We start from the raw sequence: 17,304 nt of genomic DNA, 5'->3' as shown, positions 1-17,304 counted from the left end.
GAGTGCCATTTTAATGATGTTCACAGCAATTGCCCACTTGAGAGAAACCATAACCTTCAAGTGTCAAGGCTGGTGGGTTATTGTGGGTGAACAGCTTTGGAAAAAAGCAAATAGGCTATAGAAATTTTGAGTTTGATATACTGCCTTGTCAACATCCTGAAGAAGTTTAGACACTGCATGGTGCAGGTTTATAACACTGACTAAAATTTGCACATTAGCATCCATTTCTCAAACCCACTTGACTGACTTTTCTGAAAGATCCTGTCTCAATTATCATCGAGAGCAATCAATCAATTTTATGTGTATACAGTGTCTGTTGTTGTGAGAGTGAGAGTCTGAAAGCTCTAAGGGAACAATGCACTTCTAATTAGTACAAAACAGAGCTATGAAAAATGAATTAATCCCAGAATAAAATATCTATCATACTGTTTCAGAGCTCAAAATAATTTAATCACAGAATATGGCAAAAGCTGCATTGAAAACAAAATACAATATATAAAAAAGTTTTTTGGCAGTATACCAGTTTACACTGTCACCTTCACACTGGAATAGATACCTCTACCTTCTACCACGTTACCACTATGCCATTTTTAATGTAGTTTCAGCATATGGAAACTGCTCTCATTTGGATGAATGAACCTGTACATACACTTTAAATATGTTTAAATTTATGTTTTATCTAACCTCTTTAGTTTACATTCGGTTATACATCGTACTGCTGAGGCCACGGTAGTTTAATCTCCAGTTAATATACAATGCTTGTAATCGGTCAGTTTTTTCATTTTGCGCCTCAGAGAAGAACTTACAGTCATACACAGCAAGGCTGCTGTATAGCTTCATTCTGGAATTCCAGCTTTTTTCTCCTGGTGATGTCATTATTTGCTGCAGCAAAGTGGATGGTCCAGCAGTGTTTGTGGGGGCTTGAATCAGTAACAGAAGGAGATGGCTGATGAGAGAGCTGCCTGTAAGATGGGTAGTGCAGTCCTGCAGGTCTGGTGCCCGGCTCCAGGGGCAGCCCGAGGCTGACGGTCTCAGTCCAGAGCCAGCAGAGGCTGCACCGTGTCCTCGTCCCTGTCCTGGTGCCGCAGAGTCCCCGGCTCCACCACTGACTGAGACCTGGAGGGGACGGATGCAAAAACAATGGGCCCTGGTCTTTTGTGCACTGCATCACAACTGCACCAGTTTGGAATGTAGCTATCCATAGCGTAGCTTTTAGGAACCACTGAGCAGAATGTACTTCCGTTAAACCTTCTGTCAAGCTGGCCTTTTTACGGAATTGACACATTAAGTAGCTTAGCGTCAAGTGACTAGCTTGCCTTAACAGACCTGACCTACTAGGTAGCTTAGTGTAGTAGTGGCATTACATAGTACATTTGCTCTGTGTGTTGACAAACTTTATAGTGCCTAACTTATCTTCTCTGCTTCTTTTTCCCCGGGGCGCCTGCCCCTACCTTGCCCTGAGTTCACAGACCCCTCCAGCCTGAGATCGCTCTGAGTTTGTGGGAGCGCTCCAGCCCTGTCCCTCGCTCCATGGTCGTGTACCACTTCAGCCCTGTTCCTCCCCTGCACATGCCTCGATGCAGCCTGGAGCTCCAGGTATATTACCCGGCCCCTCTAAACTGCACTATACTAAACTTGGTTTTCTATTATTCTTGTTAGCTATCACCTCAACTGTAACCAGCTTAACCTGTTTTATTTACTGTGATAAATTCCTTATTGCATTTTTGCCACATTCTGTTCAATCACTGCTTTACGCCAGGCCAGCCAGGGAAAGATTGGCTCCCCTTCTATAGCCGGGTTCCTCCCGAGATTTCCTCCCATTGGGGAGTTTTTTCTTGCCACCATTTAAGAGTTTTTCTCCCCACTGGGAGTTTTTTTTCCCTCATGTGCTTGCTATTTGGGGATTCAGGTCTGGTATTTTCTCTGCTTGCGCTTTTTCTTTTTTCTTTTTGTTATTCTGTAAAGCATCTTTGTGAGATTTCTCTGTTAAAAAAGCATTATTCAAATACGAAAGACAGAATACTGAAACCTCACTCCACATATCTGGAAGCTGTAATCATTATTTCCATACTTTTATATAAAGTATAATGCTAATCGTAGATCTTACTACAGGTTCATTTCATCTCAATAAGGATCCTGAGAGATCTGGCAGGTGTCTTCTAGACTCATACCACATTTCTTTTTTTTTTAAAAGACCCAGATAGTTTTACCTTTGCCAATGTTAACACTAAACCTGCCTCAGAGGAGCATAGATTATGGCCCGAAGCAATCGACACAGCTCCAATGCCAGTACTGTGATGATGTAGCAACACGGCCAATCTGGAACATTCAGGCTTCTTCCTTCATCTGCCACAGATGACAGTTACGTATGAACTGATTGGTGTGTGGAAGACAGATGAAGTCAGCTCAGGGGGTAGTAAAGGCCATGGAGGGAGATGACGCAGTATCGTGCAAAAGGAGGCCTGCTTTATTTGGAAGCATGAATAACCGCCACTGAGAATTCGCCCCTGGATTCCTCTCATGCAATTTCATTTGCCTGCAGTTGCTTCGATGGTGGGAAGGAACTTGATTAATAATAAGACTAAATTCCAGGCTCCGCGCTCAGAAACTCTCCCTTTTTTAAGAGATGCAGTCATTTAAGAACAAACCACAACATTCTCTAACGATAGTTATCACTAACTCCCGGCCCTCCCAACTTTAGCCTTTGCTGTGATTTGTGTGACCATGCAATGTTAACGAACACTCTCACCGATCAGTATCTTTAAATCTTATCTTTAGTAAGGGGGTGACATAGCTCAGGAGGTAAGAGTGGTTGTCTGGCAGTCAGAGGGTTGCCGGTTCGATCCCCCACCCTGGGCATGTCGAAGTGTCCCTGAGCAAGACACCTAAGCCCTAATTGCTCTGGTGAATGTGAGGCATCAATTGTAAAGCGCTTTGGATAAAAGCGCTATATAAATGCAGTCCATTTATTCATATCTTTAAAATGCTTGGGAGGACAGGTGCCTCTTGATAAAACAAACCACTGCATTTGCACAGGATTTATTGTGTACTCCTGAGACTTCCAATGATGCTTCAGAACACAGAGCTGCTCAAACCTTATTAAAATCCAGAAACAAGTGTGACTTGATATCCTCAGAACTAAAGCTTTGCAATAAGGTCAACCCAGACTGTGCTGTCTAATTTGACCTAAATTAAGTGCAGGTCACTCATTGCGTATCAATACAGTTTAAGCATTCTTGATTGACAGGACATAATGGAAACTCAGGGGTTCATAAGGGCACCGTCTGTGACTGAAAGATAAACAACATTCAGAATTAGATAGGACCATCTGTGGCCAAGTCTGTGCAATTTCAGGGAATGATGAAAATATACTCAAAATATCACCAGACAAGGATCCACCTTTTTTTTTTTTGTTTTTGAGGAAGCATTATTGAGAAGAGAGAATGGATTAGGTTCAAATGTAGACCAGATGGACCTTCTGTCAACTATAATGAAAAGCTGAGTCAATGACTGTGTAGTTGGATGTTTGCTGAAGAAAATAAGGTTACGTATACAGCATCAGTCATCTACCTGGCCTCCCCCAGACTACTGCAGTTGAACTCTGAGCCCAGTACTCTTACCCTTATATCACATTGCTGATGATGGCACACATAACCATGCCCCTGTAGACATTATCAATGTGACAGAAATGACGTCTGTCAGTGAATCTGTAGATGACAGATGGGGAAGTGTTCTGTGTGTCTGGTAGTGAGCAGGGTCCAGGCCCCCTGTACTCTACACTATGTTTGGTATGTCAATGCACAGTTAAATAACACAACTGGTATATAAATCCCCACCGCACAGCCCAGCTGTGCTAATCTCCGCATATTGTTGCTTTATCCAGCTTTCCCCAGCAAGGAGCTTACAGAGTCTACTAATTTCTGACATTCTCCTTTCACTCTCAAGGCTGAGCACAGATTAAACCTACGCAAAGCCAGATGGAAAGAGATCCTGCAAAGACAGCCCTTGGGCAGAGAAGAAAACCTGACCTAATGGTGCCCCCCAATCCTCCTCCCCCTCCCCCCACCACAAACTAACAGCCAGATAAACAAGTCATGCCACAGTAATCACCCTGGCCTGGTCCGGTGCACGGACCTGTCTGGCACAACATGAAACAGAGAAAGATCGTCCTTTTTAACACATGTGACTGTCATGCACGTGTCTATGTATGCCCATGGTAAAAGACAAAATGAAGATTTCTGGCAGCAACATAGCAAATGCATGCATATATTTTACACAGTATATAATGAATAATGTATATTTTATAACATTTTTACTTTGCGCATCAGCTTGTGTGGTCTGACCGATGTGCTGCACTCTCAGAAGCGGACATTTAGGACTCATGGAGGATAATATGTCACTAAAGCATGAAGGGTACAGGGGTCCTGATGTGCCACCTCCTTTCCCAGCAGCTGTCAGGTCCTCTTTGACATGCGTATTACAAAAAAAACATCCCAATATAGAGACCATGGTTACATAAGGACTGAAGCATAAAGACTGAACTTTAAAAACCAGCTGGGCACTAGTTTTCTAGCCTGAGGAGGTGTTTATTGATGGCATAACAGAGCAGTTATGATCATGTGACATTTCTCACGCCAATACAGGCACCGTTTCCCTCTCTGCTTCACAGAGATGGACGGGTGATATCTGCTGTCACTCTTTTTCACACAATAAACAATCACTTTCCCTCACCAACTGCTGCGGTATCACAGGGTCAGACTCTAATTACAGCAAGCAGGGACAGAAAGAGATATAAAGCGGATGGGGTGGTTGTGGGTACACTTGGTTGTCTACAGGATTTAATAAGACAACCGCAATCTCTGGAGGTTCATCTCGGATGGGTATTTTTAATTAAATCATTGCACGGGGGAGGAGTCTCTAGCGGCCTGCTCTGTCGTGACTCATTCACACACTAAGCGAAATCCTGGAACCCCCCTCTTCATTTAAGATCCCTGTGGGTTTGAATGCTGGGTGGGATTTTTGAATATTTTTCATTTGTTTTATTTTATTTTGCGGGGACAAGAGAGATGCATTAAAACCATTTCTCACGTTCAATATATACGGTAGCCCTCCCCCCCACACACACACACACAGAATTTTCTCCATCTCCGTACCTACCTAATGGAGAAGTGTTACAGATACCACTCCTCATTTCAGCCATTCCTTGTACCATAAATTCATAAATTATTCTTGGAGTATTTTTGGAGTACCTCTTGACTGAAAAAACATAAATATTCTGCAGTCATAGTTTTGAAAGAGGATAGGGAATCTGTAGAGAGGAACAATTAGAGCTATGTTTCTCCTTCCTCGTACTGCTGTTCCTGTTTGAGTTTAGCTACCATGTGATTGCAGTGTAGATACAATTTGAATCTGTGGCCTGTGACCCCAGCTGTCATAGTTCATCGAACAGCTCTCTTTCCATCTGTGTTTTTCCTTTCTCGCTCTCTCTTTTGTTTGGATAAAAAGCCTTTGGCCCCTTCTCGGCTGGGAGATGAAAATTTATTGCGAGAGAAAGGCTGCAGTAGGTCGGTGTCGGCAGACGGAACAGGAAAAGCGGGGGGAAAAAAACAGCTGGAACCGCAAAAACAACCATTTGTAAATATAAATACAGGTTTTAGAGTTTAGTGTCGGTCAGATGCACATCGATAATCTATCTGGAATGTTTTGAGCCAAGGCAATTTTCTGAAGGAACTGGAGTGAAAGAGTTTGAGGGCAACATCACAACTGGTGGAAAAAATAACTACAGGTTGCTGTCCATTTGTAATTCATTATTTACATTATTCAGAGCTCTGAGGACTGTTTACTTCATACTAAGGAAAGATGTCTTATCTTGCTGCAGGTATTACAAAAAAAGAAGAAGAAAACAGGATTAAAAAATGAATAAGCACACTGGATCCATGAATCCAAAGAGAGCGCAAAATTCCTCCTCTGTTTTCACTCTTGATTTCTATTATATTTCCTTGATTAGACTTTGTAAGACGAAGACCCTTGAGACCTCAAGATTAAGATTAAAACTACACCTCAGTGGCAACTCTGCAAAAGCGGCCATTAAAACAGACTCCAATCCATATTCCCCATCTGGGTATAATGTAGCCAACAACTTGCATTAAAGAAAACAATAAAACCTGCTGGCCTTAACTATGTCTCTCATCAGCTACAACATATCAACATAAATACATCATATATCATATAAAATTGTGACCACCATTCTGTGACAAGTCTTAACCATTTGGCAACAGTCTTACTTGACTTGAATATCTGCAACTTTTGAGGAGTGAGTTCTGAATTCTTCTATTAGGATTGTATAAACTGAATGGAATTCTATAAAATGAAATCAATGAATGAAATATCCTGTGCATGGGACAAAGGACAGCGGTGTCTTACCTTTTCATAAGTTTGTCAGAACACTCTTTATCAGAGATTCCCAGAGCCTCCTTCACATGGAGGGCGTCATACGTGTGCGTGTATTCAGTCTCATCGTTATAGTCCGGTCCTAACAGTGTCCGAGCCCACATGCCCATGTCATATGGCGGCAGTGTTCCACCAAACTCAGATGGCAGGCATTCTGGGTAAATCAGCTGGTGTAAACTGTTCAGATTGTTCCCATGGAGAAAAATCTGTTGGTAGGAAATCGAGAATGTAAGAACCATTTTTATTTCGCATATTTTTTTTAGAATGTACAAATACATTATGATTGTATATACTGCTGAATATACTGTGCAGTTAAATGAAGCAGCACTGTTTGCTAATAAATTGCTTCTGTCCAAGTGTCAGAGGACTGATAGCTCACAACATGGTCCTGCAGTGCATTCTTAAATGAAAATCCACAGCAAATGGTCGAAGTCCATTTTAGCATATGCTAACAACGACAGTTCACATAGCTGATGTCCTTTTTAGACCAATTACCAACTCTTATGGGATGAAAACATGCTGAATTCTGTTTTAGACCTTATTACACTAAGTGTGTTAAATCCATAGGAAGGACCTTCTTGTCTGGGTTTCAATGTTCATCTCATTATTTTACATTTTTTTATCTTTAGTTTGCATTCACTTCTTTTCCCCATGTTCTTTGTTATTGCAAAACTGACACAGTGATGCTTCTCTTGGAATTCAGAGTGGCGATTCAGATAGCAAAGCCTAGCCTACAGCGAGAGAGAGAATGAGAGAGAGAGATGGTTGTGTGTGACAGAAAGAAGAGGGATTAAAGGTACTTACCCGTTTTCTGGTCTTGTCTTTCAAGAAGGGCTTGATTATGGTGTACAAAGCATGGATGTACCACGGCTGGTTGACAAAATGGATTCCACCGAATCGAGCAGGGAAGCTGTCCTGTAATCCAAAAAGACAGGAAACCATCCAGTCACTTCCAGGCATCAAACTGCTGCACTACGTTGGAGCCAGACAGTGCTCTACAATGCCTGAAACAACTTGCATGTAATAATGTATTCTAACAATAACGATGTTGTAGCTGTAACAGCGTTGAATGGCTTAGATGTAACCCAGTTCATCCAATCACACTATAAATCACACTGGCCTGCAACAGGAACAAGCCTAAATTGCTGAGATGAGTCATCAGGACTACAGCTTATCCTTGGGTCTTCATGCATTAGGAACCTATTTCCTGTCCAGATTTCCATTCTAACAAAACAAAGATTTTTCTTTTTTGTGACGTTCAGTAGGAGGAAAAACATGGCATCCCCTTCAAAAGAGCTGTCACAAAGTCACTCAGATGCTCAGGCAGTGGGTTTCTCACAATTGCCTGTAGCAACTGCAGCAGTGAGCTCTGTGCTTGGAATGTATATATTAAAGGAATTGTATATATTAAAGTTAACATGACTAATGCTGATTATGAGCTTTCTTTGGGTCTGGAAGATTCAAGGATCCCCTCCTTATATTTTTATTATTACTAATATCAAAACTAGAAAGAATGCTCTCAGTAGAGCGCAGACCTCTGGCAAGGCAAAACAATCTCCCCTCGCATGAATGTTCACAATAATTGTCTTGGCAATCCAGTCATTACTTTTCTGGATAAGTTTGGCCTGATGATGGCACGAGAAGAAAGGTCATGGGGTCACCAAAATCAATGCGTTGTTTTCCCTCTGGAGACCCTGAATATGCACAGTACATTTTTTTGGCAATCTGGCCATTACTTTTCGAGATATTTTGATCACAAACTGAAGGTTTGACCTGATAGTGGTGCTGGAGGGGAGGTCATGGGGTCACCTAAAGCAATAAGTTTCTTCCTCTTGGGAACATGAATGTGCACAACAAATTTCATGGCAATCTCAGCCATTACGTTTCCAGAAATGTCTGTCACGAATGGACAGACAAATGTACAGATGGACATTGTTATATAGCCTCCTTGGCAGGGGAAAAAAACAAACAAAATGTCTCCCTCTATTCTGTCTCAATATTCATTGAGTTCACTTGCTTTAGAACAAGTTATATCACTGAACTACCACTGACTCTGAAATGCAGGCTAAATGATATCTATGAACGGTTTTGATATCTAAGGGACAGAAAGATTCAATATTGACTATGAGGGGAGCTTAGTTTGCTGTGGGCAATGTCACTGCTCCTGGAATGTGTGGCCATGAGAAGAGGGTGGTGCAGCACGTGAGCTCGGCGTTTGTAAGGGGGTAATTGTGGCTCTAGTTAGAGGCATAGGTCGCCCATACAGGATGTACAGTGGGGTGTGGCAGCAGAAGCATGTGAAAGTCCACAGATTTCTGTTTCTTAATTTATTTCCTAAATACATAAATATCCCCACGTGCAAAAAAATAACTATAACTGAGCATTTGTACAGTGTGCAAAGAAGATTCAAGACTGCAAACCTGGCAAATGGTATTCAGAAATCAACTATTAACAGGTGATTATCTCACTGCCAACTAGGGCTTGACATTAATACCCGCCACCCACCAAATGCGGAAAAAATTCTGCAGTGGCGTGTAATTCTGTTATTCTTACCAGCCACTTTGGCAGGTGACCTTTTAGTAGCATTTAATGTTAAAAAATCAATGTAGTTTAAAAAAGGCATCTGAAATAAGTCCATTTTTGAGGTGGTACTACATGATACTAGCCTGATATCAGACAGAACTGTCAACTCGTTACACTCCAGTGGATTGCATTCAAAGGTCTGGACCCAGGCAAACATGATACTACAACTCCCATGAAATATGGGTGCACACTGGGTGCACATCCCATTGGCCTATGCAGCTTGCTTTCTAGTGTCTTGCTTCTTTAGTCGAGCTGGAAGTGTAATTGATAAGAAATCTTACTAATGCCAAACTTGAAAAACCACTAGCCACAGTGGCTGGCCCTGCTACGTAAGACAAGGCTTGCTCTAATCACAATTTTTTTTTTTAAATAAATAAAAAAACAAATTGGATTAATCTCATAGTGACTTATAAAATCAATATGGTGCTCCATGTTAAAATGTTTGCACTATTCTTAAATTAATATAAACAATTATAGCTATAATTGTGTGTGTGTGTGTGGGGGGGGGGGGGCATTTACATTACATTGGCAGACCTTCTAACCTATAATAATCCCATAACGTGTTAGAAAAAACAATGTTACAAGACATATTTTCAGAAGGCACTAATGCACACATATTAGTTTTAGTCATTGGATTTAACAGTACTGCTGCCTAGACTGTGGATTGATTACACACTTGAAAACCACACTCCATTGAGAATAGTCTAAATAGAGCTCCTGAATTAAAAACACCTTCTCCACGCAGTGCGGTTGTTGCTTTTGGCTCTGCTCCATTTGATTTTGACTGTATTTTGCCTTTGAGGATACCAGTCAGTCAGTCAGAGAATTGTTGTGCTGGGGAGTGTATGGAAGGGGGGATATTTCCTAGAGTCCTGACCACAACCCACAATGAATTGGCAACAATGTTATGAAAGCCAAGACACTTTCACAGATTCCCTGCTCTGCCAAGATAATGAAGAGGATTGTCTCCACTCTTTAACTGCAAAAGAGCTCAGGCCCTCATTGTTGATGAGTTTCCAAGCTTTTTTAAATTTTTGTGATCAGTTTACATGAGACATTATTGATATTATTTTAACATTTCATTGCATTTATATAATTTTATGAATATTTTTTATTGTCCAAACATTATTTTATCTGAAATATTTTGCTTGGACTAACAAGTGAAAAGCTCAGGCTTCGTGTCTATTTTCTTTCTTGGTACACACTCAATTTCAAAGCATAAATAATTTTCTTCTGTTCTCAAATTAGTCTTTGCAGCAGTCATTGGCTACAATACAGAGTTGTAAAGCATCTAACTCAAAACCCTTGCCAGCTATAAAAAAATGTTAAATCCCAACATGTAATTGTTACATTTTTAAAGAATATAACATCAAATAATCTGTTGGAAAAGGTATATTTTATGACAAAACTGAACTTGGCTTGGCTGAACCGTTTTTACTTTCACTGCTGCAGTGAAGTGTACATTTGAAGATTGAGTCCAATAATGAAAATAATAGACTCAGAACTCACATTTTCTTTCTTTAAGCACGACAAACAACCCACATAAAAATATATTTAATGAGGCCTATTATTCCTGCATTTGGGAATCTGAAAAGAAACATATATTATGCTCAACACAGCTTACTTATACTATAATTCTATTGATATAATGATAAAACTTATCTCCAGTAAAATGCCAGTTTGTGTCCATCATACTCCTGTCTTTAAGGCAATTACTACAGCCAAGAAAAGACATAATTCATCTTTGCTTATCTTGAAAATAAAAAATCATACACAATCATACACAAATTTACCAATCTGTAGGACAAAGAGGTCTTACTCATTTAAACAAGAGCCTAAATATCAGTATAATTAATTTCAGAAATAAAGTATTTTACTTCATCCTGGTATCTCATATGTTTAATACTATCTGAGATATTAAATTCAGTTTTTTTTCCCTTTTAAAACACTGAATCAGAGTTATTGTGCTGTGATTTCTATTACTCTCATCACAAAAAATAAATTATTGAATTATGAAGGCCAATGTCAAATTTGTATTGTAAAGCAAGATAATTTACATTTACATTTGAAATTACCGTGGTCAAGAAAGAGACCTTCGATACATTCACAGCATGAAATTTATGGTCATCACATCATAATAATTTATTCCAAGCAAATGTCAGAAAGCAATAGCACACGCTGTGAATATCACACTGTTGGAAACCCAAACACATACCACTCTCAACTTGATCTGGTTACTTAGCAACAGGATGCTACATCAATATGTAAAGGTGGATCAACAGAAATGTCAAGTATTGTTTATCTATTCATACCAGGAGATGGCCCAATATGGTGTCATCCACACGCCTTGCCTTTGTAACACAATCACCGACATTTTCTGAACAGGACAAGAAGCTGGACTGTCTATCACAGAGCCACTCTATACAAGCCAGTTAAAAATCAAAATAATTTTGGATCAAAGATGATGTCTATGTTGGAATATAAAGCTGACAAAATGGTTTTTCTCTGGAACTTATCTTAGAAAAATTTAGCAACACTCGACTATTGATTTTTTGGTGGATCTACAGCCATTCAAAATAATGAACATGAACAAGAGTGCTTGTATACCTGTCGTCCTCTCCTCTTTTAGTGAGTTTTACTCATGACAACATAGTGTGCAGCTACTGAGTGCAACGGATTTGACAGAGCACTTTAGAGTGGAGTAAAATCTTCAGCCAAGGAAACAGCTCATTTTAAGTTCATCGAGACCACTCACACCGCACTAATGCTCTGCTATATTTCACAGAAAATTGTGAAGCGGCCCTTTTGTCGACTCTTTCTCATCGGTCTGATATTCCAATAAGCTGAGGATTCCCACTCGAGCTCTCCAGACAGAGCGTGGCCTACCTGCAGTCCTTCGATGGCAAGTTTGAGCATGGTGGGCGTGAGCTTGGACGCTTGTTTGAAGGAGAAGTTGCTCCAGTCGATGATTAATATGAAGCCATTGATCTGCAGCTCAGGGTCCTCTATCAGGACTTCCAGGGACAGGAGGATGGCCCGCAAGATGTCTGTGAAAGAGTTCCTGTGGGAGAGACAGAGGGAGAAGCCTGTGAGGGAGCTTTATTTGGACGAGTCTCTGTCACTGAGCCAGCAGATACTTCCACATCGTAATGACTATGACAAGCTTTCCATCTTGCCCCCCTCTGTAACAGTGTATTCCTTATAGGATTAGAACTCTAATTGAAATTGACAGAGGAGAGAGCCTCGCAACTGTGAAGGACAAGCGTTTATAATTATGACATATGAACACTCCAACACTACAAATCCCATCTGATACCAGTGGAACAGGGTGTGTAGATATTCTCCTCAAGCCCATATCTCATTAAGCTTTTATTTATTAAATTTTTTTTCGTGACGTGCAAACATCCAGAAAATCAGGTGCATAAATGCTCTGCCTTCTGGATAAAGCAGAAATGTAAAAGAGAGCCACTCCCCTTTCTCTCAAGGTCATCCTGAAAGCAACACAGGAAGGCCCACAGTCATGCTTAGAAATTAGATCAAAGCAAATCAAGAAAGAGGGCTACCCAGACAGCCCAATGAACATCTAAACAAATGTGTAATGAAATTAAATACATCATCTGAATGGAGGGTCATAATCCACCCGATTGAAATGCTACTACTCGTGGAAAACCATGTGGTTATGCAATTTACCAGTTAAAGTAATTTTGTTAAAAGCCAGCCCTATTCTCCTCTGCTTCACCTCAAACCTTGAGATAGATGTGATACATTGGGAGGTGATAGACCTCCCAATGTATGTTTTAACCAGCATACATTTGTTAGCCTGTCTCTCTGCTGAAATTGATTGCACTAATTAAACCAAATGCTAGTGTAATAGGCACCAGCAGTACTGACTGCACACACATGTTCTACAGAACTTTACAGCTGCATCTGCAAAGTGCATGGTCATTTGTTCAAAGATGAAATATCATTCATGCATCAGTGATGTGTGGGCCATTTCCCATTCAAAATGGCTGCAGAGGCACAATGACAATGTCATTGCAGTTGAGTGCAGTGCCAACACTTTCTTAGTTGTAAACATTGCCAAGTTTTGAAATTGAGATTGTGTCCTGAGATTAACACCAAACTTAACGCCTGAATACTTGCGCCTAAAGAATATTAAATCACATGCACTGACTTTACAGAGTAAGGAAGGACGCTCTACAGTCACTCCCAAAGGGCCATGTTAACCTTATTTAGGGGCCATGAGCTTTATCAATCAATTGCCCCTCTCCCCTTTTGACTGTCCTTTTGGTTTCTGGGCCCAGAGCCTCAGAAGAAGAAGAGGGCTCTTGATTAGCAGTATCTTGCAAGATACAGCAAAACTAGCAGCACTGCAGCATTTTGTGGCTTCCTCCTACATGAAGCATGTTTCTTCTATAATTTGAATGTGAAAGAAAATGGTACCAGTGGACAGATAGCAATACTTCACAGCATTGCATGATACACGACTCATTATTACTCAAAGTAAATATTCCCTTATTATGTGAAAAAAATCTATGATTAAGAACAAACTGTGACCAACTCAGCTCAGTAATACATAAAATATATAAAAGCACATCCTTTGATATTAAAGAACAAGTTTGTGTTCAGAGGTATAGATTTAGCTGATATAGGACATATGTGTTTTAGATGAGTACTGGTCTCATGGTTAGTCCAAGAGCCTGCATTTTAGATGATGCAAATATAAAACCTCAGAACCAGGAGTTACTTTTTTAATGGAAATGCAATAAGAAGACAGGTCACCAGCTAAATATCTCAGTGAAATTTTTAACAGTCCTTAAAAAGAGGAACACAGAGGAAACCAACACAAACAACCTGCAAATAACAGGTCACTGGCTCTTATGAAGACAATTAATAAAATACAGCGCCATCCAAACAATCATATTCTATGGGTCTGAGGCAGCCATCTGAAAATGCTCATCTCTTCCATAGCATTTGGAGGCTGATAGCTGTAGAGCATAATGTATGTTTGCCCTTAGGGCTGTGACAGGGTACAGACATTCCCACTCTCCTTGTCCATAGCGATAACTCTTCCCTCCACTCGAATGCCCCACTTTCACTTTTCAGAGAGTGCCTGCATTTCTTAGCTACATCTAAATGGCTCCTTTTTCTGTTTACATTACCTATTAATGCTGGTAGACTTTTAATGGAGAAATCGCAAAATGATCCACTCAAAAACCAATTTTACCCATCAACTAGTTTGATGGACTGACTGATCCCAAAACATGCCCCCTGAGTGAAAAAAATATTGACAGAGTAGAGGCAGAAGTCATCTGAATCTGGAAACAGACCATGTTCTTTTGTGACTGCACATATTTGTACTCTGTTATTCTGATGAGAAGCCATTAAGCACAGTAGTTACCATGCATATCGTACCTCAATAATTAGGTGATCCATGCATGCTTATGCCTGTCACAGTATTACTAATAATGCATTATAAAAAATAATCCAAAAACCACAAGTGTTTTGGTGTTCTGTGAAGTCAGAAGAGCCCCACCAGGAAGAGGAGCTGCTATGCAGTTGCTAGTACAGAACTCAAACACATCCCTCCATAAATTTCTCGCTGAGGTAGATAGCATGCTGCTGATAATGCTTTGTTAAAATGCCTTATATATATGCTTTATATAATAACAGTTAAATTACTAGCAATGGCATTGAAAGGCAAAAGGAAAGCCCCAATGTAAGTATTTACCTACTCTGGTCCCAGTTGGAGGCGAAGAGAATGAGGATCTTCCTCCCGTATTGATCTGGGGTCTCCAAGACACCCGGGAACCCATCCATCAGTGCCCGCTTGATCGCGGGGTCATCGGCCTTGAAGCTCTGGAACATGTCCAGGTTCTGCTGGCGGTACTGGAAGTACTGGGCCAGGAGCTTGAAGGTCTCGATTTGGTTGAACTTGCGAGCCCTGAGGAACCTCAGGATGAAGTCGTCGTCCGTGCGCAGGAACCCAATGTCGGGCCGGGTGATGATCATGTCCCTCACCTGTTGGATGTCCTGGTGCAGGGTGTCCGGGTTCTCATTCAGCTCTAGACGTGCCTTCTCCGTCGTCTCAGAGCTCAGACCTGCTTGCAGATGGGTCATCGTGTACCTCATGGAGTTCCTAATCTCTTGATTTTCAGAAACAGGGGGTGCTGGTGGGGTGTGTAGGTATACCTGTGAGTCTATGCATCGTTGAAAAGATCCCCCTGCAGGATGCCCAAGAGGTCAAATAAGGATGTGTCCAGCTGTATTCAGGACCCTTAAAACAGAAAGAGACACAGTGCATAACAACCAGTACTGTGAGCAGTAATGTGTTCGTGTTTATGGATTCATTAAATAGCATATTTAGGCAATGACATAAAAAGAAGAAATGAAAAATTGAGTATGTTTGTAGTTATACCTGTAACAAACAGCTGAAATTCGCTGCAAAATACACGGTGTCCTGATGACTAATTCTGCTTATCGGACCTTCTCTGCGTTTAATTCATTCTGGCTGACATTCTTTACGGCACAGGTAATAAACCTCCATTTTTCTGGATGGCAAAATACGTCCATCGCTGTCGACAACGTGTCAAACAATTATCCCACTTCTATTTAAAAAAGATATGCAGCTATGAGCAAGATTCAATAGCGCGCACCACTGAACCACGTGTAATAGCTACATGTTTAATTTGTACATAGAAATGAATTTCATGGCATTTCGCGATGGAAATAATACAAAGCCCTCTGATATTGTTCTCGTATTGTCTATACTATGGCTCAGATTTGCGGGTACATCGCGATTCTATATAATTTATGTTAAGTGGAATCGTTTTGGAAGAGGTTTTGAATGGCAATGAATGTAAATGAAAATAACGCAAAATTCAAATTTCCAAACTAATGACATGGTGATTAGATTAAAGGTTAGTAATACCTTCTTGAATACTTACTATCAATGCTGAGTCCTTGCCCTAAAGCTACTAGGTGTCCAGCTGATGAAACGCATTTCGGTATTGCAGATATACGGTTTCGATGATCAAGATGTTGGCCATCAGCAGTCTACAAACGCAGAGCAATAAAATAAACCACTTATGTTTGAAATGAAGCCGCCCTGACCATCCTATGAACGGACGCACCCCATTCGGTGCAATAACTTTTCTTTGTATTTCGCTGTGTGCCCTACGTCTGAATTAGTCCAACCCACAGGCAGCCGTCTCATTTTAAAGAAACATACTGAGAAAATGCCCTGAGGATAAGACCCGAAAAGGGGTAAGGCAATACCAAAGTGTGAGCTCACCAGGATGCGGTACAAATGGAAGATATGGGAATGAGGATGAAAGTGTTGGATATGTAGAGCTTCTCTTAGCTGTCCAGGCGAAATGGTTCTGAAGCAACCGCACACCGGAATACTGCAATGGTGTGATTATTGTTGTAATATGTCCGTTATTTCGTTCTAAAAGCGATTCTTACCTCTCTGGTCAATGTATTTCTTCCTCTTTTCCTTTATAGTTTCCAAACCCTATGTACGTTTTTTTAACAATGCTGCAAATGAAGATTCACGTTTTTGACGTAGCCTATTGCTTTTTTCCCCAGTGACGCTACAGCACCATACTCTCGAATGTGATTCGGATACACTGGAAGGCGTGTGCTGTGCCCATTTGGTCCTCCCATATGGTGCCAGGTTTCTTCTCGGTCCAAAGGATGCTTGAACACAGTCTATTTTCCTTCGTGTCTTAAAATAGCTTTTATGGCCGAAAAATACAATCAAATGAAAAAAGGTTCATTTTTATTTTTTATTTTTTATTTTTTGGTTGGAAAAAAATTGAAGCAATTAATTGTGAACGCCACAATACGTAGGCTAATGCGGGCAAAGACGTCCATGTTAATATACCATATACAAATTTGTATCCTGCAGCTTGGTACAATATAATACCCTGCTCGTGGCTGTTTTAATTTAAGTCATTCCCTAATTGCATAATTAAACACTATTATGACTTGTAGTCGCCTAATTACTGGCTTTTTTGGTACCTAAATGAAGGCTATTACCACTCCTTAATAACAAAATAACACATGCAGACAAAAACTAGTCTGAGACTAACCGAGGAAGGTAAAAAGGCTGCATTAAGGCAATTATTACATAATGCTAATTGCCTTAAGTATACTGGGAGTACAATAGAGAACGACTGAATGAGGAACACACCGTTACGGACCCCCTTTCTACCATACTCCATTTGATTTGTATTGATGTTCATAGTAAGCAGATCATTAATATTT

General features: G+C 40.6%; 1 protein-coding gene across 7 annotated transcripts; it reads right to left on the bottom strand.

The window, feature by feature from the left end:
- Nucleotides 1-428: 428 nt before the first annotated feature.
- Nucleotides 429-16,707, bottom strand: LOC118224779 (clavesin-1-like). Of its 7 annotated transcripts, none has more exons than XM_035412481.1 (7): nucleotides 16,501-16,707; nucleotides 15,981-16,089; nucleotides 14,765-15,257; nucleotides 11,920-12,094; nucleotides 7,255-7,365; nucleotides 6,424-6,656; nucleotides 429-1,116 (listed from the first exon to the last, which is right to left on the bottom strand). In XM_035412481.1, exons 3-7 carry the CDS (start codon nucleotides 15,163-15,165, stop codon nucleotides 1,032-1,034), a joined length of 1,005 nt encoding a protein of 334 aa, XP_035268372.1. In that variant the 5' UTR covers nucleotides 15,166-15,257; nucleotides 15,981-16,089; nucleotides 16,501-16,707; the 3' UTR covers nucleotides 429-1,031. The 7 variants fall into 7 exon arrangements, with proteins under 7 accessions (XP_035268372.1, XP_035268369.1, XP_035268371.1 ...); XM_035412478.1 differs by having other exon boundaries at nucleotides 14,765-15,310; nucleotides 16,501-16,706; XM_035412480.1 differs by lacking the exon at nucleotides 16,501-16,707 and adding an exon at nucleotides 16,328-16,483 and having other exon boundaries at nucleotides 14,765-15,310.
- Between the last annotated feature and the right edge of the window lie 597 nt (nucleotides 16,708-17,304).

Source organism: Anguilla anguilla, chromosome 4 (genome assembly GCF_013347855.1).
Source record: "Anguilla anguilla isolate fAngAng1 chromosome 4, fAngAng1.pri, whole genome shotgun sequence".
Classification (NCBI taxonomy): Eukaryota; Metazoa; Chordata; class Actinopteri; order Anguilliformes; family Anguillidae; genus Anguilla; species Anguilla anguilla.
Note: the sequence above shows the minus strand (reverse complement) of the source record. Positions and strands in the feature narration are given on the sequence as shown.